Raw genomic sequence first — 26,183 nt, 5'->3', positions numbered from 1 at the left:
TTTCTTTACACACACACACACAGACGCACACACCAGGTATGGTGGCGCACACCTCTAGTCAAAGCTACTCAGGGGGCTGAGGTGGGAGGATCCTTTGAGCTCAGGAGTTCAAGGCTGCAGTGAACCATGATTACGCCACTGGGTGACCCAGCAGGAACTTGTCTCAAGAAAAAAAAGGCCAAGGCAGGCAAATCACTTGAGGCCAGGAGTTCAAGACCAGCCTGGCCAACATAGCAAAACCACATCTCTACTACAAATACAAAAACTTACGGCTGGGAGCGGGTGGCTCTATACAAAAATTAGCCAGGCATGGTGGCACGTGTCTGTAATCCCAGCTACTTGGGAGGCTGAGGGAGGAGAATCGCTTGAAGCCAGGAGGCGGAGGTTGCAGTGAGCTGAGATCATGCCACTGCACTCTAGCCTGGGCAACAGAGCAAGACTCCATCTTGGGGAAAGAAAAAAAAAATGGAGAACATAGTTGCATCTTCATAAGGCTATGATAAATTATGAATTGGCCAGGTGTGGTGGCTCACACCTGTAATCCCAGCACTTTGGGAGGCCAAGATGAGCAGATCGCTTGAGGTCAGGAGTTCCAGACCAGCCTGGCCAACATGGTGAATCCCTGTCTCTGCTAAAAATTCAAAAATTAGCTGGGCATGGTAGCACGCACCTATAGTCCCAGCTACTAGGGAGGCTGAGGTGGGAGGATCACTAGGACGTGGGATGTGGAGGTTGCAGTGAGCCGAGGTCACACCACCCCACTCCAGCCTGGGTGACAGCAAGACTCAGTATTAAAAAAAATTATGGCCGGGTGTGGTGGCTCACGCCTGTAATCCCAGCACTTTGGGAGGCCGAGGCGGGTGGATCACGAGGTTAGGAGATTAGGACCATCCTGGCTAACACGGTGAAACCTTGTCTCTACTAAAAATACAAAAAATTAGCCGGGCGTGGTGGCGGGCGCCTGTAGTCCCAGCTACTGGGGAGGCTGAGGCAGGAGAATCGCTTGAACCTGGGAGGCGGAGGTTGCAGTGAGCCGAGATCTCTCCACTGCACTCCAGCCTGGGTGACAGAATGAGACTCTGTCTCAAAAAAAAAAAATTATGCAGTTAACACAGCTTGGGGACTTGCATGTAGCATGCGGTAAGCCTACTTTCCAGCAGCGTTGGGTGGAATTTCTGGAGGATCATGGAATGATCTTACCACGGTAGTGCACGATAGATACTTAAGGCTTATTAATTGAATGCCACAGTAGTGCACTGGAATAATATCAACTCTTGTGTCCACAGGTTATTTGGGATGGACCTGAATAAAATGACCCACAGTAGGTTGGCAGCGCTTCGAGTAACAAAACCTTATTTGGACATTGGCTGCTGAATGGTCCTATCTGCTGGCTCTCCCCTGAGATCTGGACAGAGGAAGATGGGAGGGTGCTCATCACCCCCACAGCATAATGATCAGCCTCCTTCCTAGAGACAGACTCATGCAGATTGAGATCAAAAGTCCCTCTGCTTGGGATCAAATTAATGTTTGACAGAGCTGGCCAGGCGTGGTGGCTCATGTATGTAATCCCAGCACTTCGAGAGGCCGAGGCAGGTGGATCACGAGGTCAGGAGTTTGAGATCAGCCTGGCCAAGATGGTGAAACCCTGTCTCCACTAAAAATAAAAAAAAATTCGCCACGCATGGTGGTGGGCACCTGTAGTCCCAGCTACTCAGGAGGCTGAGACAGGAGAATCGCTTGAACCCGGGAGGTGGAGGTTGCAGTGAGCCGAGATCGCGCCACTGCACTCCAGCCTGGGCGACAGAGTGGGACTCCATCTCAAAAAAAAAAAAAAGTTTGACGGAGTTTTAAGGGATGACCAACTAAGAGAGGTTTGATGGCCCCTAACAGGAGGGGTAAAGCCCAACAGGGGCCAGGTGCGGTGTCTCACGCCTGTAACCCCCGTACTTTCGAAGGTGGAGGCAAGATGGGTTGCTTAAGTCTAGGAGTTAGAGACCAGCCTAAGCAACATAGCAAGACTCCACTATTACTAATTAGCCAACTACTATTAATTAGTACAATTAATTACCCAGGAGTAGCAGCACATGCCTGTAGTCCCAGCTACTCTGGGGACTGAGGTGGGAAGATCGCTTGAGCCCAGGAGGTCGAGGCTGCAGTGAGCTGTCATTGCACCACTGCGCCCCAGCCTGGGCAACAGAGGGAGACGGTGAAAAATGGCCAGTAGGGGCCCTCAGAGGCCACCCAGCCCTGCCAAGCCCTGGCTACATCAGGACATAGTAATATTTGAGCTCTGGGGTGGGTGCCACTGCCATCTAGTGGACGACACTAGGAATACGTGCCAACATCCAGCAAGGAATGCACAGGACAAAGCACTTGGTCCAAAGGCAAATTGTGCCAAGTTGAGGAAAGCCTGTTCTCAAATGTCACAGGATACATGGGGCACTCAGCATTTGGGAAGAGACTGGTATGCAAGCTAACCCTCAGAATGCTTGTTATGCCAACAGCCCTGATCCTCCCTTGCTGGAGGGGATAATGCCTGAAATCTTAACGTGGCAGGCATGTCAGGATGGCCCCCTGCCTGGAATTCACTGGGCCCTGCCAAGAACTGACACCTACAAGGCCACGTGTAGGCTGGCCATAACCTATTATACACTGTGCTTTCAACAAAAATACAGAGCCTGCCAGGTGCGGTGGCTCACGCCTGTAATCCAAATACTTTCGGAGGCGGAGGCAGGCAGATCAGCTAAGATCAGGAGTTCGAGACCAGCCTGGCCAACATGGTGAAACCTACTAAAAATACAAAAATTAGGCTGGGCACGGTGGCTCATGCCTGTAATCCCAGCACTTTGGGAGGCCGAGGCAGGCGGATCACTAGGTCAAGAGATCAATACCATCCTGACTAACACGGTGAAACCCCATCTCTACTAAAAACACAAAAAATTAGCTGGGTGTGGTGGCATGCACCTATAGTCCCAGCTGCTGGGGAGGCTGAGGCAGGAGAATCACTTGAACCTGGGAGACAGAGGTTGCAGTGAGCCGAGATAACGCCATTGCACTCCAGCCTGGGTGACAGAGTGAGATGCCATCTCAAAAAAAAAAAAAAAAAGGAATCCATATTCCCTTGGCTGGGTGCAGAGGCTCACGCTTGTAATCCCAGCACTTTGGGAGGCCAAGGCGGGTGGATCACAAGGTGAGGCGATCAAGACCATCCTGGCCAACATGGTGAAACCCCATCTCTACTAAAATACAAAAAATTAGCAGGGCGTGGTGGAGGGCGCCTATAGTCCCAGCTACTCAGGAGGCTGAGGCAGGGCAATCACTTGAACCCAGGAGGTGGAGGTTGCAGTGAGCCGAGATTGTGCCACTGCAGCCTAGTGACAGAGCAAGACTCTGTCTTAAAAAAAAAAAAAAAATCCATATTCCCATTTCAATACACAGAAACCTATATTCCCATTACTAGGAATTCGAACTAAGAATCTTTAAACTATGTCAGTGCCCGGTGGGAAATCAGGTCCCCATGCTGTGCTCAGCCCACACACTGGAGATCTACAGACCAGAACCTGCAAGGAGACTGAGGCAATTTCAGAAAAAGTGACCTTACAACTCCAGAGATCAGATACTGACTCAGTCCTGTAGACATAATTGTCCCATTGGCCAGGTGCAACAGCTCATGTGTAATTCCAGCTCTTTAGAAGGCCAAGAATTTTTACACCAACCTTAAGGTGCCGCCTGAACACAAAAAAATTATCTACTCTATGTACTACTATTTATCTACCCCAGAAGGGGTATTCACGCGTAGACCCAGCTACTGAAGCTGAGGAAAAAGGAATGCTTGAGTCCAGGAAGTGGAGGCTACACCTAGCTCGATAGAACCGCTACATTCCAGCCTAGATGACATGATCGTCTACAAAAAAAAAAACTAAAAATGGCCCACCATTACCGCGTAAAACTGTGCCTTGAGCTTTCTGCAATCCCAGCACTTTGGGATAAGAGATTGTTTAGGTTTCAAGACCAGATTGGGCAACATAGTGGGATCCTATCTGTAAATTTTTTAAAAAGTTATTTACCCAATATTCTTTATATGTCTGCATTCAGTCCTGTTTCCACAGCTGCTTCTGAAGCAAACAGCCCTGCTTACAAACCACCCCCACCTACACCCTGCTGGCCCTACAGGCTAAACCCTAAACAAGCTTAAGAAACTCAACTAAAGGCTGGGCGCAGTGGCTCAAACCTGTAATCCCAGAATTTTGGGAGGCCAAGGTGGGTGGATCACTTGAGGCCAGGAGTTTAGTGAGACCAGCCTGGCCAACATGGGGAAACCCCATCTCTACTAAAAATCCAAAAAAAATTAGCTGGGCATGGTGGTGGGTGCCTATAATACCAGCTACTCGGGAGGCTGAGGCAAAAGAATCGCTTGAATCCGGGAGGTAGAGGTTGCAGTGAGCCAAGATCATGCCATTGCACTCCAGTCTGGCGACAGAGCGAGACTCCATCTCTTTAAAAAACAAAAACAAAAAACAAAAAAACAAAAAAAACCCCTCAACTAACAATCCCCAAGCTGCCCGTAGAAAAGATGACAGGAGGCCCAGGTAGGTCAAATATAAAGAGAAGTCTTCCTGGTTACCGTGGCGGACTCCCCACCAGTGGTGGTGGTATTGGGACAGAGGCTACAACTGCTTTATGAATTGCGGGTACAAATAGCAAAACAAAACTCCCTTGAATTTGAGATCTTACTTCAGTTCAGATACTGTGGAATGGGCAAAGCAGCCGCAAGGGTTTGGAACACCTACAGGGGATAGATCAGTTACAGGGGATAGTGGCCAGCAGACCTGGAAACCAGTGATATGGCAAACAGCAACTAAGAAACCTACTGAAGGCCCCACGTGGTGGCTCACGCCTATAATCTCAGCACTTTGGGAGGCCGAGGTGGGTGGATCACCTGGGGTCAGGAGTTCCAGAGCAGCCTGGCCAACGTGGAGAAATCGCATCTCTACTGAAAAAAATGCAAAAATAGCCAGGTGTGGTGGCTTATGCCTGTAATCCCAGCTACTTGGGAGGCGGAGGAAGGCGAATCGCTTAAGCTGGCGGAGGTTGCAGTGAACCAAGATTGCGCCATTGCACTCCAACCTGAACGAGCACGAGACCGTCTCAAACAAAAAAACCTTCCAAAAATGAACTTAGGCCTGGCACTGTGGCTCACACCCATCATCCCAGGGAGGCCACACAGGGCAAGACGGTAAAGCCCCATCTCTACTAAAGGAGGGATGTTTGACTCCCCATAAGTTTCAGGCCAAGCTGGGCAATGTATGAGACCCCAATTTCTACTAAACTTTAGCGGAGCATGGGGGGACACACTCCTGTGGTGCCAGCTACTAAGGGTGGGGTGAGGGGGTGCTTATATGGGAGGATCTTTTGATCTAGGGAGCTCAGGCCTGCAGGGATCTGTGATGGTACCACCACACTTCAGCCCGGGTGGTTTAATTTTTGAGACATTGTTGCTCTGTCACCCAGGATGGAGTGCAGTGGCACAACCTCGGCTGGCTGCAAGCTCCACCTCCGGGGTTCATGCCCTTTCTGCCTCAGCCTGTGACTACAGGCACCCACCGCCACGCCCAGCTAATTTTTTTGTATTTTTTAGTAGAGATGTCGTTTCACCGTGTTAGCCAGGATGGTCTTGATCTGACCTCATGATCAGCCTGCCTCGGCCTCGGCAGTGCTGCCACTGTGCCCGGCCTTATTTTTTAAACTTGTTTGAAGTTTAAAGAGCAGAACTCTCATCAAAGAGCATAACTAAGTTCTAACAGGGGTAGAAGGGAAGCACAAAATACTGACAAGTATTTTTAGGCAATGTACTTGGGTCATAGAAGAAGGTTCAGTAACGCCAGACATGAGGCTCATGCCTGTAGTCCCAGCACTTGTGGGTGGAAGAGGAACCCAATAGACCAGAAACACATGATGTTGTTCACAACATTTTATTTAAAAAAAAAAAAAAAGTTAGGAAAAGTGAGACTGTGGCATTGTCCGTGTAGCAGGGTGGAAGCACTCCAGCCCATGCTCTGGCCAAACCCACTTCAGCCTTACATGCATGCTGCCTACCAAATTCAGGAACAGGACCCCAGATTCCCTTTAAGGCCAACCAGATTCCCCCGACACCCCATATCAAGCTTTTCCTGCCCTGTTCATCTGCAGGTGAATCCCGGATCCTGCCCACCCCAGAATATGCCAATTTTTATTATCTAAAACGGAGCATACACACTGGTGCCCCGCAGAGAAGCCCGGGAACTCCAGGTCATAGCTGAAGCTGCAGTCAGACCCGCAGGCTCCCTTGAAGCAGGATGGTTCGTGATGCCCTACTCAAACAGGGACACCCCAAAATCGAAGCACTTCCCAGTACGGACAAAAAGGAAAGCGCCCCCATTTTGAGTATCCCAGTATGAGCTCCTCGCAAGGATCTGCCATCACTGTGACTTTCTTGCCTACGAGAGGTTGGCCTCCAATCATCCAAGCACATGTTAAATGTCAGCAATAAATTTGCTTGCTATGGGGGAAGAGGAAAGTTACATATCAATTATAACACCAACAGCAAAAAGTATTCCTTTCTTTGTGCATACAGCCCCTTGGTCACAGCTGCTTTTTTTTTTTTTTTTTTTGAGAATGAGTCTTGCTCTGTCGCACAGGCTGGAGTGCAGTGGCGCAATCTCAGCTCACTGCAAGCTCCGCCTCCCGGGTTCAGGCCATTCTCCTGCCTCAGCCTCCCAAGTAGCTGGAACTACAGGCGCCCGCCACCACGCCCGGCTCATTTTTTGTACTTTTAGTATAAAAGGGGTTTCACCGTGTTAGCCAGGATGGTCTCAATCTCCTGACCTCATGATCCGCCCCGCCTCGGCTTCCCAAAGTGCTGGGATTACAGGTGTGAGCCACCGTGCCCGGCGCAGGCGCACAGCCGCCCTCTGAACGTTCTGTTCCTTTCACCATCTAACCCAGATTCCCTTAATGGTGTCAGGTGAAAGCCCAGGAGGCCCCCTTCCTTCCCCAGGTTTTCCGGAGCCAGACGCTGTAAGGGACCTGTACCCAAGACAGTTTCCGGCTGGGAATCAAAACCACAGGCTCTTTAGTTCCTGCAGAAGACCGAGCTCCACGGCATCCGTTGATATGGGCGTCACCGGTGACGCTCAAATGTCGCAGCACTTTCCACTTGGACATCAGAATAGTGCTCCACATTTGAGGCCCACAGGGTGAGCAGCTCCATCTGCAAGAGCCCTGGCCAAGAAATCTATATTACGAGGAAACGGCCATAGGCAGGTTCTAGGGCCATCCTGCTACCCACCCCCCCCCGCCACCCAATCAAAATGGTATATTCTCCGCAGGTTGAGTTTTCTCAAGCGGTAACACTCAAAAGATGGCGGCACTTTCACCAGAGAGCAGAAAGTGCCCCCACAGTTTGAGTGCCACAGGCTGAGGGGATGCGGCAAGGCGGCGATCGCAAGTGGAAGCACTTACCCATCAGAAGAGGCTTTTAAGCAAGGAGGTGGAGAGTAGCCCTTGATGAACTGTTGAAGGTCTACAAAACACGAATTTAACTACCCTTTCTTAAAAAGTAAGAAAACAAGGCTTTCCACGTATAGATATTCAAAGCACTCCCCCGCCCATAGCCTCCAGATCCAAGCCATGAGGACTGAGTACCATCCAAGTAGGAAGGAACACGTGTGAGGGACAGTGGGGCCTTCGTCCTTAAGACTGAAAAAAATCACAGAAATAGAACAAAAGTACAGCCCGGCTGGGCGGAGTGGCTCAAGCCTGTAGTCCCAGCTACTCGGAAGGCTACGGTGGTAGGATTGCTTGAGCCCAGGAGTTCGAGACCAGCTTGGATAACATAGAAAACCCCATCTCTCCAAAAAAAAAAAAAAAAAAAAAAAAGCCAAAAAAACGCACATGGGAATGGTGGTGCGCGCCTGGGGTCCCAGCTACTGGAGGCTAAAAGGGTGAGTCCCAGGAGGTCGAGGCTGCAAGACGCCATCATCCTACCTGTGCACTTCATCCTGGGCGACAGTGAGATCCTGACCCTAAAAAATAAAGTAAAATAAAAGAAAATAAAATAACATGGCAATACTCACAGAGGCCAATGATACATCCACACCTCAGGTTTTCCAGAAAGAACAGGGCTCACTGCGGCTGCGTTCTTATATAGGCTGAGAGCCCACTCAACTTTGATAGGATTAAAGCCCACCCCTTCCCACCCTCTCATTCCCCCTGGTCTCCGCCCCAAGCCACCCTGCTCCCTTTGATCCTAGCTTGCCTTAGTCAGACACACCTTCGTAAATTTTTTCAAACACTGATTCAAATAGAAATTAGGTGATCCCTATTACTAGTAACGCCAACATGTATTCGTTATAAATACATTGGAAAACACAGAGAAATAACCAGAAGAAAATCATTCCACCAGTCATCCACTCAACAAATATTTAAATATAGTATTTTGGCAGAGCGCAGTGGCTCACACCTGTAATCCCAGCACTTTGGGAGGCCGAGGCGGACGATCACTTGAGGCCGGGAGTTCGAGACTAGCCTGGGCAACATGGCGAAACCCCGTCTCTACCAAAAAAATACAAAAATTACCCAGGCATGGTGGTGCGCACCTGTAATCTCAGCTACTTGGGAGGCTGAGGCAAGAGAATTGCTTGAACCCGGGAGGCAGAGGTTGCAGTGAGCCAAGATTGTGCCACTGCATTCCAGCCTGGGGACAGAGTGAGACCGTGTCTCAAAAAATAAATAAATAGGCTGGGCACAGTGGCTCATGCCTATAATGCCAGAACTTTAGGAGGCCGAGGCAGGCAGATCACGAGGTCAAGCGATCGAGACCATCCTAGCCAACATGGTCTCTACTAAAAATACAAAAATTAGCTCAGCGTGGTGGTGGATACCTGTAGTCCCAGGTCCTCGGGAGGCTGAGGCAGGGGAATTGCTTGAACCCAGGAGGCAGAGGTTGCAGTGAGCCAAGATCGCCCCACTGCACTCCAGCCTGGGTGACAGAGTGAGACTCCATCTCAAAAATAATAATAATAAATTTAAAAAAAATTAAAAAGCTGGGTGCGGTGTGGCTCACACCTATAATCCCTGCTACTCAGGGGGCTGAGGTGGGAGAATCCTTTGAACCCTGGAGGTGGAGGTTGCAGTGAGCCGAGATCACACCACTGCACTCCATTCTGGGCGACAGAGTGAGACTTAGTCTCAAAAAAAAAAAGAGAGAGAGAAAAGAAAAAAAACAGTGCGGTAGTGAACATTTTTGAGAGCAACTTTGTTTTTATCAAGCGGAAACATTTCTGATTTTATTTAATGAAACCACTAGAGTTCCTTTGACCTTGAGGCATAGAGAGGAACTCAAAAAGGTGGGGGTTGGAGAGGTAAGGAGGGGCTTGAAAATGGTAAGTGCTCACAATAATAAATGACTCAAGGAAGGGGAAGACTTGGGGCCCCAGGAGGCCAGGGTTTCCTTCCCATTTGTAATCCTAGCCAGCTACGGGAGTATGTGCTCAACCTTTCTGGTTAAACCTAGTTCCTTCATCAATGAAAATGTACAGCATTTGCTGCAAAGGATGGCGAGAGATAGAAATGAGACAGCAAATAGCATGTTTGGCGAGAATCGCTAGAACCCAGGAGGCAGAGGTTGCAGTGAGCTCAGATCACGCCACTGCACTCCAGCCTGGGTGATAGAGCCAGACTCCATCTCAAAAAAAAAAAAAAAATTCTTGCTTTGATCTTTGTCAAGGTTGCGGGAGGTCAGTGCTTATGTCCTTACAGCTCAGCCATCCAGATTCCTATCTAACCTACTCACTCCTCTCACACTGCACCTGGATTTTCTGCTATTTGTGAACCACCTGGATGATCTCTCAGGTATTTCCTAGAACTCAGCTTTTTCTCATCACCTCATTTTGTCTTTGCAAATTTCTCCTTTAAGGGCGGCTTTCTTCTCCTGCCCTTGGGCCAGCACAGCGAGTTCATTGCTGACTTTTTTTGTTGTTGTTGAGACGGAGTCTCCCTCAGCCACCCAGGCTGGAGTGCAGTGGCTCGATCTCGGCTCACCACAACCTTCGCCTCCCAGGTTCAAGTGATTCTCCTGCCTCAGCCTCCCGAATAGCTGAAATTACAGGCATGTGCCACCACGCCGGCTAATTTTGTATTTTTAGTAGAGACGGGGTTTCTCCATGTTGGTCAGGCTGTTCTCAAACTCAGGTGATCTGCCCGCCTCGGCCTCCCAAAGTGCTGGGAATACAGGCGTGAGCCACCGCACCCGGCCAACATTTGTATTTTTGAATATAAAAAATGTGATTAGTGCAATTGAATTTAATCAACATTCAACAAAGAGTATAGTCAAAGACGATTTTTAAGTGCATTTGAAAGAGGACTGCAGGCAGTGGCTCAAGCTTGTAATCTCAGCGATTTGGAAAGCTGAGGTGGGAGGATCCATGAGTTCAAGGCTGCAGTGAGGCCTGATCCTGCCGCTGAACTCCAGCCCAGGCGACAGAGCAAGACCCCATCCCTGGAAGAAAAGAAGAAAGATCCGCTGGGCCTGGTGGCTCACACCTGTAATCTCAGCACTTTGGGAGGCCGAGGTGGGCGGATCACCTGAGGTCGGGAGTTCAAGACCAGCCTGGCCAACATGGAGAAACTCCGTCTCTACTAAAAATACAAAATTAGCCGGGGTGGTGGCGCATGCTACTCAGGAGGTTGAGGCAGGAGAATCGCTTGAACCCGGGAGGCGGAGGTTGTGGTGAGCCGAGATCGCACCATTGCACTCTAGCCTGGGCAACAAGAGCAAAACTCTGTCTCAAAAAAAAGAAAAAAGAAAAAAGATCCAATGTGATATTTTACTTTTTTGTTGTATAATTTGTTTAAAAATATAGCGATGGGCTGGGCATAGTGGCTCATTCCTGTAATCCCAGCACTTTGGGAGGCTGAGGTGGGCGGATCACCTGAGGTCAGGGATTCCAAACCATCCTGGCCAACAAGGCGAAACCCCATCTCTACTAAAATACAAAATTAGCCAGGTGTGGTGGCGCATGCCTGTAATCCCAGCTACTTGGGAGGCTGAGGCAGGGAATCGCTTGAACCGAGGAGACGGAGGTTGCAGTGAGCCCAGATGATGCCACTGCACTCCAGCCTGGCCAACAAGAGTGAGACTCTGTCTCAAAAAATAAATAAATAAATAAAATAACAGAAGGAATCAGAAATCCCAAATATTTAGGACATGAGATTTCATAGCCCGTGCTTCTTGGGAGGAGCGGACAGATAGAGGAAATTTTGCCTAATCAGAAGTTCTTCCTGCTGAGCTGAAAGGTCATCGTTTGCAAACCAACAGACCTCCTTGTCATGATAATCACCCTGAATCCTCACCCTGAAACCCAGCCCTTTGCATAATCTGCCCCAGCTCCCCATAACAATGAGATTAGCATTTTTTTTTTGTAAACAGCCTAACAGTTTGAGAAATCCTTTTATGTACAATATTCGTTCCTGTAATCCCATTTTTCTCTCAGTCACTGTTTATCTACAGACTTTGGGTGGGTGCATGATAAACCTCCTTATGACATTAAGGAGAATTTACCATTTTATCCACCTTTTCTGCAATGGGATGAGTTCAGGAAGGAAAGATTCTTGCCAGACTAGATTAAAGCAGCCCCGGTTAATGGCTGCTTATTTTGTTTGCCTGTGTTCTTAACACTCCAAGATTTAATACACATGGTTTAATATGTGGAACACCTAAAGGGTGCTGGCGTCCATCCTCGATTCGGGGGTGTTGGGGGGGACATTGTATAAGAAAGATTAGACCAGGCGTGGTGGCCCAAGCCCGTAATCCCAGCATTTTGGGAGGTGAAGGGTGGCAGATTGCCTGAGCTCAGGAGTTTGAGGCCAGCCTGGGCAACATGCTGAAACCCTGTCTCTACAAAAAAAATACTATATATACATACTAGCCAGGCGTGGTGGCATTTTTTTTTAAACTGGAGATAGGGTCTTGGCCATGTTGCCCAGGCTATTCTCAAACTCCTGGTCTCAAGTATCCCTCCCATCTCAGCCTCTAAAGGGAAGAGACTCTGAACTGAGAACGCGCCATTGCACTCCAGCCTGGGCAACAGGAGAGAAACTCCGTCTCAAAAAAAAAAAAAAGAAAGAAAGAAAGAAAAGAGCCTCTGGGCTCTGCTTATTTATTTATTCATTTTTTAATTATGTATTTATTTTTATTGTACTTTAAGTTCTGGGTTACATGTGCAGAACGTGCAGGTTTGTTACATAGGTATATATGTGCCCCGGTGGTTTGCTGCACCTACCAACCCGTCATCTATATTAGGCATTTCTCCTAATGTTTTCCCTCCCCTAGCCCCCCACACTATTTATTCATTTTTATTTCATAAAGAGCCAGAGTTTTCCTCTGTAGCCCAGGCTGGAGTGCAGTGGCTGGATCATGGCTCACTGTAACCTTGAACTTCTGGGCTCAAGCAACCCCCTGTCTCAGCCTCCCTAGTAGCTGGGACTACAGGCTCGTGCCACCACACTTGGCTAATTTTTTGCAATTGTAGTAGATATGGGTTTTTGCCATGCTACCCAGGCTGGTCTCAAACTCCTGGGCTCAAGTGATCCTCATGCCTGGGCCTCCCAAAGCGTGGGAATTGCAGGAGAGCCAGAGCCTGACCCTATGGCCACTTTCTTGCTATAGTAATTGCAGAGTTGAGAAATTGTGACAGAGACCATGTGACCCACAAAACCTAAACCATTTACTATCTAGGTCTTTAGAGAAAATGTTTGCTGACCTCAGTATCGAGGCAAGGAGTGGACAAAGGCTGCGGTGGCTCACGCCTGTAATCCCAGCACTTTAGGAGGCTGAGGTGGGCAGATCGCTTGAGGTCAGGAGTTCGAGACCAGCATGGCCAACATGGCGAAACCCCATCTCTACAAAAAATACAAAATTTAGCCATGTGTGGTGGCGGGCACCTGTAATCCCAGCTATTCGAGAGGCTGAGGCAGGAGAATCGCTTGAACCTGGGAGGCGAAAGTTGCAGTGAGCTGAGAACATGCCATTGCACTCCAGCCTGTCTCAAAAAAAAAGGCCGGACGCGGTGGCTCACGCCTGTAATCCCAGGACTTTGTGAAGCCGAGGTGGGTGGATCACAGGGTTGGGAGTTCGAGACCAGCCTGGCCAAGATGGTGAAACCCCGTCTCTACTAAAAATACAAAAAATTCCCCAGGCATGGTGGCACGCGCCTGTAATCCCATATGCTCCGGAGGCTGAGGCAGAGAATTGCTTAAACCTGGAGAGGCGGAGGTTACAGTGAGCCGAGATCGCGCCACTGCACTCCAGCCTGGGCTACAGAGCGAGACTCTGTCTCAAAAAAAAAAAAAAAAAAAAAAAAAAAAAAGAAGCAAAAATGGGATTTAGCCAAAGAACAGAGAGATGGGTTCATGGATGGAAAATTACAAAGGAGGCACCCTGGACAGAGGATTTCTGCTTCAACTGGCCTAACGGGATTCTTGCTAAAGGTGGGCCAAGGCCTCCTACATCAAAGGTGGTGGATGAGGCACTTCATCAGATATCAGGGGCAGTTAGATGGGAAGAGTCAAGAGATAACTCAGCAGGAATTTCTGCTAAGAGTGGGCTGGTAAGGTCAAAGATAAGATAGCAGCCAAGGCCCAGGCCTAGTCAGGAGGGCTCAGGACAGCCTGTGTAAAGTTTGGTCAAGGGGGGAGTCTGTCAAGGTATATGCTCAAAATTTGTTTCTTTTCTTTTTTTTTTTTTTTTTTTGTTGAGACGGAGTTTCTCTCTGTTGCCGGCTGGAGTGCAATGGCGGGATCTCAGCTCTCTGCAACCTCCGCCTCCCGGGTTCAAGAGATTCTCCTGCCTCAGCCTCCCGAGTAGTTGGGATTACAGGCACACGCCACCACGCCCAGCTAATTTTTGTATTTTTAGTAGAGAGGGGGGTTTCTCCATGTTGGTCAGGCTGGTCTCGAACTCTTGACCTCAGGCAATCTGCCCACCTCGGCCTCCCAAAGTGCTGGGATTACAGGAGTGAGCCACCGTGCTCGGAGCCAGCTTTTTTTTTTTTTTTTTTGAGGTGGAGTCTCACTCTCTGTCGCTCAGGCTGGAGTCCAGTGGTGCTATCTGGGTTCACTGCAAACTCCGCCTCCCAGGTTCAAGAGATTCTCCTGGCTCAGCCTCCCAAGTAGCTGGGATTAAGGCACCCAGCACCATGTCCAGCTACCTTTTGTATTTTTAGCAGAGATGGGATTTTGCCATGTTAGCCAGGCTGGTCTTGAACTCCTGACCACCCATGATCCACCCACTTTGGCCTCCCAAAGTGCTGGGATTACAGGCATGAGCCTCCACGCACAGCCAAAATCTGTTTCTTCATTTTGAGTCTTGCTCTGTTGCCCGGGCTAGAGTACAGTGACGCTGTCACAGCTCTCTGCAGCCTCAATCTCCTGGGCTCAAGTGATTCTCCCACCTCAGCCTCCTGAGCAACTGGGACCTCAGGTGCACTCCACCATGCCTGACTAATTTTCTTATTTTTTTGTAGAGAAAGGGTCTCGCTACATAGCCCAGGCAAGTTTTGAACTCCTGAGCTCAAGCGATCCTCCCGCCTCAGCCTCCCAAAGTGCTAGAATTATAGACTTGAGCCACTGCACTTGGCCTGCTTTTTATATTTCTATTGAATAAGTCCTCACTGGAACTATCAATTATCTCTAAAGTGGCTGAACCGTGCAGTGGTCAAGAATACCGTCTTCCAGCTGCCTTCTTCTAGAGCCTGCCTTGCCAGACACTCAGAGCCACACAATTTATATTTGGGTTCCATGCTCAAGAGTTATGGCTGAATAGAGTGCTTGTTAGAAAATGTGGACAGGGCTGGGCACGGTGGCTCACACCTGTAATCCCAGCACATTTGGAGGCCAAAGCGGACAGATCATTTGAGGACGGGAGTTTGAGACCAGCCTGGCCAATATGGTGAAACCCCGTTTCTACTAAAAATACAAAAAAAAATTACCTGGACGTAGTGGCAGGAGCCTGTAATCCCAGCTACTTGGGAGGCTGAGGCAGGAGAATCGCTTGAACCCAGGAGGGAGAGGTTGCAGTGAGCCAAGATCGGGCCACTGCACTCCAGCCTGGGCGACCGAGTGAGACTCTGTCTGAAAAAGAAAAAGAAAAAAAAGGTGAGGCCCAGTGGCTCACGGCTGTAATCCCAGGACTTTCGGAGGCCAAGGCAGGCAGATCACTTGAGGTCAGGAGTTCGAGACCAGCCTGACCAACATGGTGAAACCGCCCTACTAAAGATACAAAAATTAGCCAGACATGGTGGCAGGAGCCTGTAATCCCAGCTACTGGGGAGGCTGAGGATGAGAATCGCTTGACCCAGGGAGGCGGAGGTTGCAGTGAGCTGAGATCAAGCCACTGCAGTTTAGCCTGGGTGACAGAGTAAGACTCTGTCTAAAAAAATAAATAAATATGCCAGGTGCAGTGGTTCATGCCTGTAATCCTGGCACTTTGGGAGGCTGAGGGGGAGGATCACTTGAGGTCAGGAGTTGGAGACCAGCCTGGACAACATGGTAGAACCCCATCTCTAGCAGAAATACAAAAATTAGCCGGGCGTGGTGGTGTGTGCCTGTAATCTCAGCTACTCGGGAGGCTGAGGCAGGAGAATTGCTTGAACCTGGGAGATGGAGGTTCCAGTGAGCCAAGATTGTGCCACTACACTCTAGCCTGAGCGACACTCTGTCTCAAAAAATAAATAAGTAAATAAATAAATAAATATAAAATAAAAATAAAATTAGGCTGGACTTGGGGGCTCACGACGGTAATCCCAGCACTTTCGGAGGTTAGGATAAATAAATATATATTTTTATATTACATATAATAATATATATAAATATAAATATATATATATTTTAAAACAGGGTCTCACTCTGTCACCCTGGCTGGAATGCAGTGGCACTATCACGGCTCACAGTAGCTTTGACCTCCTGGGCTCAAGAGATTCTCCCACCTCCAGCCTCCTGAATAGCTGGGACTACACACACCCACCATCATGTCCAGATAATTTTAGTATTTTTTGTAGAGACGGGGTTTCACCATATTGCCCAGGCTGGTCTCAAACTCTTGGGCTCAAGGGACCTGCCCAGCTCAGCCTCCCAAAGTGCTGGGATTACAGGCATGAGCCACCGCACCTGGCCCCCATCAGGACTATATTGAATAGTGCAGGTACAGAACAGGTGCATCCTTGCATATAAAGTTCTGTTGGATGGGCCGGGCACGATGTCTCACACCTGTAATCCCAGCACTTTGGGAGGCCAAGGCAGGCGGATCATAAGGTCAGGAGTTTGAGACCATCCTGGCCAACATAGCGAAACCCCGTCTCTACTAAAAATACAAAAATTAGCTGGGCATGGTGGCATGTGCCTGTAATCCCAGCTACTTAGGAGACTGAGGCAGGAGAATCGCTTGAACCAGGGAGTCAGAGGTTGCAGTGAGCCGAGATTGCGCCACAGCACTCTAGCCTGGCAACAGAGCAAGACTCCGTCTCAAAAAAAAGAAAAAAAAAGTTCTGTTGGATGGTGCTGATGTGTAAAACGGCCTCAATGAAAAGGCTTGGATCTGCAGAGAGGTTGGGGGACATCACTGAGGAAATGGAAATGGAAGTCAGGGGACAGGCCTGGAAATGTGACTAAATTCTAAGGCATGAATTGGATAATTTGCAACTTCGGAAAAAGAGATTTCAGGTGCCCATTTATTTATTTATTTATTTATTTTTTGAGATGGAGTTTTGCTCCTGTCGCCCAGGCTGGAGTGCAGTGGCACGATCTCAGCTCACCACAACCTCCACCTCCCAGGTTCAAGCGATTCTCCTGCCTCAGCCTCCCGAGTAGCTGGGATTACAGGCATGCGCCATCACACCCGGCTAACTTTTTTGTATTTTTAGTAGAGATGGGGTTTCTCCATGTTGGTCAGGCTGGTCTCGAACTCCCGATCTCAGGTGATCCGCCTGCCTCGGCCTCCCAAAGTGCTGGGATTACAGGCGTGAGCCACCATGCCCAGCCTATTATTATTGGTTTCTTTTTTATTTTTATTATTTTATTGTTATTGGCTTCAGGTGCCTATTAACCCCCAAAAGAAGGTGGGGTTTTTTGGCCCTGTGCAGTGGCTCACATCTGTAATCCCAGCACTTTTGGAGGCCGTGGTGGGAGGATGGCTTGAGGCCAGGAGTTTGAGACCAGCATGGGCAATGTGGGGAGACCTCATCTTTAGAAAAAAAAAAAAAAAAAAAATATATATATATATATATATATATATATACACACACACACACACACACATACAGACACACACACATATATACATATATATAAAAATATATGGCCGGGTGTGGTGGCTCACACTGCAATCCCAGCACCTTGGGAGGCCGAGGCAGGTGAATCACTAGGTCAGGAGTTCGAGACCAGCCTGGCCAAGATGGTGAAACCCTGTCTCTACTAAAAATATAAAAATTAGCAGGGCACGGTGGCAGACGCCTGTAATCCCAGCTACCTGGGAGGCTGAGGCAGGAGAATCGCTTGAACCCAGGAGGCAGAGGTTGCGGTGAGCCGAGATAGGGCCACTGCACTCCAGCCTGGGCGACAGAGCAAGACTCTGTCTCAAAAAAAAAAAAAAAAAAAAGAATTATTTAGGCTGGGCGTGGTGTCTCATGCCTGTAATCCTAGCACTTTGGGAGGCTGAAGCGGGTGGATCACCTGTGGTCAGGAGTTCAAGACCAGCCTGGCCAACATGGTGAAACCCCGTCTCTACTAAAAATACAAAAATTAGCTGGGCACGGTGGCAGGTGCCTGTAATCCCAGCTACTCGGGAGGCTGAGGCAGGAGAATCACCTGAACTCAGCAAGTGGAGGTTGCAGTGAGCCAAGATCACGCCATTACAAACTCCAGCCTGGGTAACAAGAGCAAAACTCCATCTCAAAAAAAAAAGAAAAAGAAAAAGAAAAGAGAAAGAGAATAATAAATAAAAAATTAGCCGGGCATGGTGGTGCATACCTGTGGTCCCAGCTACTCCGGAGACTGAGGTGGGAGGACTGCTTGGGCCCAGGAGGTCAAGGCTGTAGTAAGCTGTGATGATACCAAGGCACTCCAGTCTGGGGTATAGAGGGAGACCCTGTTTCAAAAACATAATACACAAAGAATGCCTGTTTACATTTTTTTCTTTCCAGAGAAGGGGTTCTACCTGTTAACCTAGGCTGGACTGCAACTCCTGGACTCAAATGATCCTCCTGCATAGCTGGGATTACACGCGCTGGGCACACTATGCCAGATGCAAAGAATACATTTATTTCTTTTTTTTTTTAATTGAAGTTCAGCTTTTTATTGAACACGTTATAAAAAGAAGTTCAGTGAAAAAGACCAAAGCGCATGTCATCATCAGCCTCCTCGGATTCTTCTTTCTTTGCTTCCACTTTCTTCTCCTCAGCTGGAGCAGCTCCACCAGCCTCTACACTGCAGATGAGGCTCCCGATGTTGACATTGGCCAGGCCTTTGCAAACAAGCCAGGTCAAAAAGGTTCAACATTTACACCAGCTGCTTTAATGAGAGCATTGATCTTATCCTCCGTGACGGTCACCTCATCGTCGTGCAGAATGAACGCCTAGTAGATGCAGGCGAGCTCGGAGACGGAGGCCATGGCGCGGGCGAGTGTGGGGCTGGCACCGCCGGACGCGGTGCTAGTCGCGGGATGAAGTGAGGGCCTCACTGCAACGCCGCCTTAGCTTCCTCGGAAGGACTGAGCACCTTGGCAGCAGCTGAGGAAAGGGAAGAATACATTTCAATGAGCTTGATGTCAGAATTTTCTTTTTCTTTTTCTTTTTTTGTTGTTGTTGTTAGAGTCTCACTCTGTCGCCCAGGCTGGAGGGCAGTGAGTAGTGCGATCTCTGCTCACTGCATCCTCCACCTGCCGGGTCCAAGCGATTCTCCTGCCTCAGCCTCCCGAGGACCTGGGATTACAGGCGTCTGCCACCACGCCTAGCTAACTTTTTCGTATTTTTAGTAGAGACAGGGTTTCACCATGTTGGCCACAGTGGTTTCGAACTCCTGACCTCAAGCGATCTGCCGGCCTGGGCCTCCCAAAGTGCTAGGATTATAGGCATGAGCCACAGCGCCTGGCCAAGAAATTTGTTTTTTTTTGAGACAGAGTCTCGCTCTGTCACCCAGGCTGGAGTGCAGTGGCACGACCTCGGCTCACTGCAACCACCATCTTCCAGGTTCAAGCAATTCTCCCGCCTCAGCCTCCCAAGCAGCCGGGATTATAGTGTAATACCCAACCTGGTTTTTACTAACCCTGTTTTTAGACTCTCCCTTTCCTTTAATCACCTAGCCTTGTTTCCACCTGAACTGACTCTCCCTAAGCTAAGAAAGCCAGACAGATTCCATCTTGGCTCTTTCACTGGCAGTCCCTTCCTCAAGGACTTAACTTGTGCAAGCTGACTCCCAGCACATCCAAGAATGCAGTTAACTGATAAGATACTGTGGGAAGCTATATCCGCAGTCCCCAAGAATTCGTCTGATTGATAACGCCCAAAGCCCCGCGTCTATCACCTTGTAATAGTCTTAAAGCCCCTGCACCTGGAACTGTTTTACTTTCCTGTAACCATTTATCCTTTTAACTTTTTGATTACTTCTGTAAAATTGTTTTAACTAGACGCCCCCTCCCCCCTTCCTAAACCAAGGTATAAAAGTTAATCAAGCCCCTTCCTCCGGGCTGAGAGAATATTAAGCCTTAGCAGTCTCTCAGGCGCTGGCTAATAAAGGACTCTTAATTCATCTCAAAGTGTGGCGTTTTTCTAACTCGCTCAGGTACAACAATAGGCACTTGCCACCACGCCCGGCTAATTTTTGTATCTTTAGTAGAGACGGGGTTTCGGCCAGCCTGGTCTCAAACTCCTGACCTCAGGTGATCTGCCCACCTCGGCCTCCCAAAGTGCTGGGATTACAGGCATGAGCCACTGCGCCCAGCCAAGACATTTTTTTTTGCTGCTGTTTTTACTGACAGAGAGCAGTGATAGCTCAGTCAGTCATTAAAAGGAGAATTCCTCTCTAATCAATGTGGAGGCCCTAAGGGGAAGGGGTGGGGCATAGTCTCATTTTCTCCATCTGTTGAGGATTTACTGGAACAGAACTGGTTTTTAGTTTACAGAGTCCTCTTTTACTGAATATTCCTAAAGACCTTTGAGAAGAACTTAGTTTAACAAGTATTTGTTAAAATCTACTAACTTCCAGAGCCTAATTCATTGGTGAGAAATAGAGATTGAATTCCTTAATACCTGGGCCGTGCACATATTGGCTCTCGCCTGTAATCCCAGCACTTTGGGAGGCCGAGGTAGGAGGATCACCTGAGGTTAGGAGTTCAAGACCAGCCTGGCCAACATGGTGAAACCCCCGTCTCTACTAAAAATACAAAAATTAGCCGGGCATGGTGGCGGGTGTCTGTAATCCCAGCTACTCAGGAGACTGAGGCAGGAGAATCGCTGGAACCCAGGAGGCAGAGGCTGCAGTGAGCTGAGATTGTGCCACTGCTCTCCAGCCTGGACGACAGAGTAAGACTCTGTGTCAAAAATAATAATAATAATAATAAAATTTCAAAAAAGTTCTCTACTACCGGGAGTCTGTATTTAAGTGGACAGAATTGGAGGCAGCTGAGGACTAGGGCAGGTGGGTGGAGGGGCGAGGCCTCCAGTTGGGAAGCAATGAAAAGCATCCTAAAGAAAGTGCTGGGAAGAGAAACTTTTTTCTCTTTCAACTTGGCTCCTATAGTTGGTGGTCTGCAAATTAACTGAAAATAGAGAGATCTACAGGTGAAAAGGTTTATTTACAGATGCTTGAAGGAGTTCCCAATTATGTAAACCTCAAGGAACAGCCTGGAGAAAAGGTTTACGTATATCAACTTAACAAACAAGGGCGTTTTTTGGACTTCCATGGGAAAATAGAAGCCTGGATGGAACAATCCAAAGTTTTAATCAAAGAAGGTGGTGTTTAGTTGCTGCTCACGATAGTTGATACCTCAGGATTTGGAGATGCAGTGGATAGTAGTAATTGCTGGCAGCCTGTTATCGATTACATTGATAGTAAATTTGAGGACTACCTAAATGCAGAATCGCGAGTGAGCAGACGTCAGAGGCCTGATAACAGGACCATTACATAACTGAAGACTCCCACCTTCAGGCAGGATTGGGTAGTGCATGTTTGTAGCTACTTGACATTGCCTTTTGTTGAGACTTAAACCACTGGATATTGAGTTTATGAAACATTTGCATGAAAAAGTGAATATCATCCCACTTACTGCCAAAGCAGACACACTCACACCAGAGGAATGCCAACAGTTTACAAAACAGATAATGAAAGAAATCCAAGAACATAAAATTAAAATATATGAATTTCCAGAAACAGATGATGAAGAAGAAAAGAAACGTGTTAAAAAGATAAAGGACCGTTTACCTCTTGCTTGGTGGGTAGTAATATTATCACTGAAGTTAATGGCAAAAGGGTCAGAGGAAGGCAGTATCCTTGGGGTATATATTGTGCTGTGATTTAGCTCCAGCGGTGCCATGTGCAACTGAAAAAGAATTTGGGAGCACAGCACAAAGAATTAGAGGAGAAACGTCGTCAGTTTGAGGATGAGAAAGCAAAGTGGGAAGCTCAACAATGTATTTTAGAACAACAGAACTCTTCGAGAACCTTGGAAAAGAACAAGAAGAAAGGGAAGATCTTTTAAACTCTCTATTGACCACCAGTTATGTATTAGTTGCCAATATGCCAGCTTGGACATCAGTGTTTGTTGGATTCATTTGACCAATTTGCACCAGTTTGATCCATAATGATGGATTTAAGAGCATGACAAAAATTATTTTTGTTGTTGTTGTTCTTGATGGAGATTAAGATGCCTCGAATTGTCTAGGGTGTTGTGTACTTAGAAAGTAACAGCTCTAAGTACCTTTCCTACATTTTCTTTTTCTTTTTTTATTAAACAGGTCTCTTCAGTTTAATGCAAGAGAACATTTTACTGTTGTACAATCATGTTCTGGTGGTTTGATAGTTTACAGGAGATTCCAAAATAAAAGGACTCTGGAAGGTTTTCATTGACGATGAATTGCCATAATATGATGCAAACTGTGCTTCTGTATGATAATTATAATACAAAGGTTCCATTCAATGCAGCATATACAATAATGTAATTTAGTCTAACACAGTTGACCCTATTTTTTGACACTTCCATTGTTTAAAAAAAAAACACATAAAAAAAACCCTATATGCTTACAGTGCACCTAGAGCTTTTTATAACAACTTCTTTTTGTTTGTTTGTTTTGGATTCTTTAAATATATATTATTCTCATTTAGTGCCCTCTTTAGCCAGAATCTCATTACGGCTTCATTTTTGTAATAATATTTAATTTAGATATTTTCCATATATTGACCCTGCTAAAATGGAATATAGCATCTTTCATATGGTAGGAACCAACAAGGAAACTTTGCTTTAACTCCCTTTTTACGCTTTACGGTAGGTAGCAGGGGGGAAAAATGCATTTACAGATCATTTCTAGGCAAAATTGTGAATCTGATAACCAACCTGTATGCGGTCTCTTTATTTTACTAGAAATGGGAATCATGGCCTCTTGAAGAGAAAAAAGTCACCATTCTGCATTTAGCTGTATTCACATATTGCATTTCTGTATTTTTTGTTTGTATAGTAAAAAAATCACGTAATAACCCATGTTGTGGTGTGTAAAAAAAAAAAAAAAAGTATTTTCAGCTTCAACTCCATACAATTCAATGGAAATGTCCCCTGACCTGAAGTTCTGGTTTCCCTGCATTCCAGACAGGACATTTTCTTTTGTCCTTTTCTCAGTAAGGACTGAGTACTGTGAGAGGAACGAGTGAGCCTCATTTGTTTCTGATTGCCCAGAGCCTGTATCTTGATTGGCACATAGGAGATAGCAAAAGTAAACATCTATGTGAATTCTTGAATTGACACTCCCTTGGTTCACAAAAATTGGCTGTTATCAGTGTGGCTTCGACTTACTTGATTCTTTTTGTTTTTTTGTTTTTTGAGACAGAATTTTGCTCTTGTTGCCCAGGCCGCAGTGCAGTGGTGTGATCCCGGCTCACTGTAGCCTCTGCCTCCCGGGTTCAAGCCATTCTCCTGCCTCAGCCTCCCGAGTAGCTAGGACTACAGCCACGCGCCGCCATACAGGGCGAAGTTTTTGTATTTTTAGTAGAGGCGGGGTTTCACCATGTTGGCCAGGATGGTCTTGATCTCCTGACCCTGTGATCCGCCCTCCTCGGCCTCCCAGAGTGTTGGGATTACAGGCGTGAGCCACAGCGCCCGGCCTATTTATTTAATTTTTTGAGACGGAGTTTCGCTCTTGTTGCCCAGGCTGGAGTACAGTGGCGCGATCTCGGCTCACTGCAACCTCTGCCTCCCGGGTTCAAGCGATTTTCCACCCTCAGCCTCCGGAGTAGCTGGGATTATGGCACATGCCACCGCGCCCAAGTAATTTTTGTATTTGCTAGTACAGACGGGGTTTCGCCATGTTGGCCAGGCTGGTCTTGAACTCCTGACCTCAGGTGATCCCCCCGCCTGGGCCTCCCAGAGTGCTGGGATTACAGGCGTGAGCCACTGCGCCTGTCCCTAACCAGCATCTTATGTGCTCGCTGTACATCCACACTGGCCTCTCTGGGTACCTTCTGGTGTATTCTTTTTCTTTTCCTTTCTTTTTGAGACAGGGCCTTGCTCTGTCAACCAGGCTGGAGTGCAATGGCACGATCTTGGCTCACTGCAACCTCCGCCTCCCGGGTTCAAGCAATTATCCTCCCTCAGTCTCCCAAGTAGCTGGGATTACAGGTGTCTGCCACCACACCTGGCTAATTTGTATATTTTTAGTAGAGACGGGGTTTCACCATGTTGGTCATGCTGGTCTTGAACTCTGGACCTCAAGTGATCCGCCTGCCTTGGCCTCCCAAAGTGCTGGGATTACAGGCAGGAGTCACCGTGCTGGGCCTACAGTGTTGTTTTATGAGACAGGGTCTCACTTTGTTGCCCACACTGGAGTGCTGTGGTGCAGTCATAGCTGATTGCAGCCTTCAACTCCTGGGCACAAGCGATCCTCCCGCCTCAGCCTCCCAAAGTGCTGGGTTTACCGGCCTGAGCCACCGTGCCCGGCTGAAGCCTAAAGACTTCTCTGGGGCAGGGCATGATGGCTACCACCTGTAATCCCAGCAGTTTAAGAGGCTGAGGTGGGAGGATTGCTTGAGCCCAGGAGTTGAAGACTGCAGTGAGCTATGATTGCGCCACTGCACTCCAGCCTGGAGAGCATAGGAAAACCCTGTAACTAGCCGGGCGTGATGGCTCATGCCTGTGGTTCCAGCTACTCGGGAGGCTGAGGTATGAGAATTGCTTGAACCCGGGAGGCAGAGGTCGCAGTGAGCTGAGATCGCACCACTGCACTCCAGCTTGGGTGACAAAGCCAGACGCTGTCTCAAACAACAACAACCACAACAAAACAAAAAAGAGAATGAAGGCCGGGCGCGGTGGCTCATGCCTGTAATCCCAGCACTTTGGGAGGCTGAGGCGGGCAGATCACCGGAGATCAGGAGTTCAAGACCAGCCTGGCCAACATGGCAAAACCCCATCTCTACTAAAAATACAAAAAATCAGCCGAGCGTGGTGGTGGGCGCCTGTAACCCCAGCTACTTGGGAGGCTGAGGCAGGAGAATCACTTGACCCGGGAGGCAGAGGTTGCAGTGAGCCAAGATTGCGCCATCGCACTCTAGCCTGGGCAACAAGAGCTAAACTCCACCTCAAAACAAAAAAAGGAATGATAAATTGTGGGGATGTGACAAGACAAAGGGGCTTGGGCTAGGGGAAGTGACCAGGAAACAGTGGGGGAACTTAAGGAAGATAAGGGTTAGTAGCTGAGTTGTTTAGCATATGGACTCCTGGCCCCCGCTGATAGGAACATTCTTCTCTTCCTGGCGCAGGAAGGGCGTTTTTCTCATGATAAATTTTACGATCTACTTTTACGTAGGAAGGGGGAGGTCAGATGCATCTGCTTTTTCCCACAGGCATCCAGGTCGAAATAATCCATATGCTGACGCGATGACTTTGGGGTGACATGCCCTGAGCCCCTTCAATATATACTAGCCCCTTGCTGACTGAGAGTTGAGAGAGCACCATTCTCTGCCTGGAATGTTTGTTGCTAGCTAATCCATCCCGCCAACTGTGGCCTCCCAAACTGCTGGCGTTACAACCAGCACTTTGGGAAGCCAGGCCAGGAGGATCATTTGAGCCCAGGAGTTCAAGACCAGCGTGGGCAACATAGCGAGACCCCCATCTCCACAAAGAGTACAAAAATTAGCCAGGCATAGTGGCACGCGCGCCTGTAATCTCAGCTACTTGGGAGGTTGAGGTGGAAGGATCACTTGAGGCAGACGTTGCAGTGAGCCAAGCACTCCAGCCTGGGTGACAGAGCCAGATCCTGTCTCAAAATAAGAAAGTTTCGGGTTCCATTCGGTTCTCCCACCGCCCCCCCTGTGGGTCTCAGCAGCTCGGGCGGCGGGAGGAGCCGCAGCGTCCAGGCAGCCCAGCTTCGCCAAGGCTCTCGGCAACCGCGGCCCGCAGACAGCCGGCACGCGCCCTCTCCGCCACCAGGATGCCCAAGAAGAAGATCAGCTCCGCCACAGGGGCCGCCAAGGAAGAGCCCACGAGGAGATCGCGCGGTTGTCAGCTAAACCTGCTCCTGCAAAAGTGGAAGCCAGGCCGGGTGCGGTGGCTCACGCTTGTAATCACAACACTTTGGGAGGCTGAGGCGGGCAGATCACCTGAGGTCAGGAGTTCGAGACCAGCCTGGCCAACATGGTGAAACAAATAAAAATACAAAAATAAGCCGGGCATGGCGGTGCGCGCCTATAATCCCAGCTACTCGGGAGGCTGAGGCAAAAGAATCGCTTGAACCGGAAGGCAGAAGTTGCTGTGAGCCGAGATCACGCCATTGCACTCCAGCCTGAGCAACAGGGTGAAACTACGCCTCAAAACAAAACAGAACAAAAAAACCAGTGGAAATGAAGCCGAAAAAGGCAGCAACGAAGGATACATCTTCAGACAAAAACGTGTGAAC

At 48.4% G+C, this 26,183-nt stretch overlaps 1 protein-coding gene and 2 pseudogenes across 3 annotated transcripts in view; 2 read left to right on the top strand and 1 right to left on the bottom strand.

Moving 5' to 3' along the window:
* NLRP12 (NLR family pyrin domain containing 12) overlaps positions 1 to 10,124 on the top strand; it is a 39,022-nt gene extending 28,898 nt beyond the window's left edge. For all 3 annotated transcript variants that reach the window (XM_003830145.5, XM_003830143.5, XM_008955557.4), the window contains one exon: positions 1,287 to 10,124. In XM_003830145.5, coding sequence (XP_003830193.3) covers positions 1,287 to 1,374 — 88 coding nt within the window. In that variant the 3' untranslated portion in view covers positions 1,375 to 10,124. The remainder of the gene's footprint in view (positions 1 to 1,286) is intronic.
* Positions 10,125 to 14,756: 4,632 nt separating this feature from the next.
* Positions 14,757 to 19,402, bottom strand: LOC129394711 (large ribosomal subunit protein P1-like; annotated as a pseudogene).
* Positions 19,403 to 21,007: 1,605 nt separating this feature from the next.
* LOC100989570 (septin-7-like) lies at positions 21,008 to 23,893 on the top strand (annotated as a pseudogene).
* The last annotated feature ends 2,290 nt before the right edge of the window (positions 23,894 to 26,183 follow it).

The sequence above is a fragment of the Pan paniscus genome, chromosome 20 (genome assembly GCF_029289425.2).
Source record: "Pan paniscus chromosome 20, NHGRI_mPanPan1-v2.0_pri, whole genome shotgun sequence".
NCBI lineage: Eukaryota > Metazoa > Chordata > Mammalia > Primates > Hominidae > Pan > Pan paniscus.
This window is presented reverse-complemented; position numbering and strand designations above follow the sequence as displayed.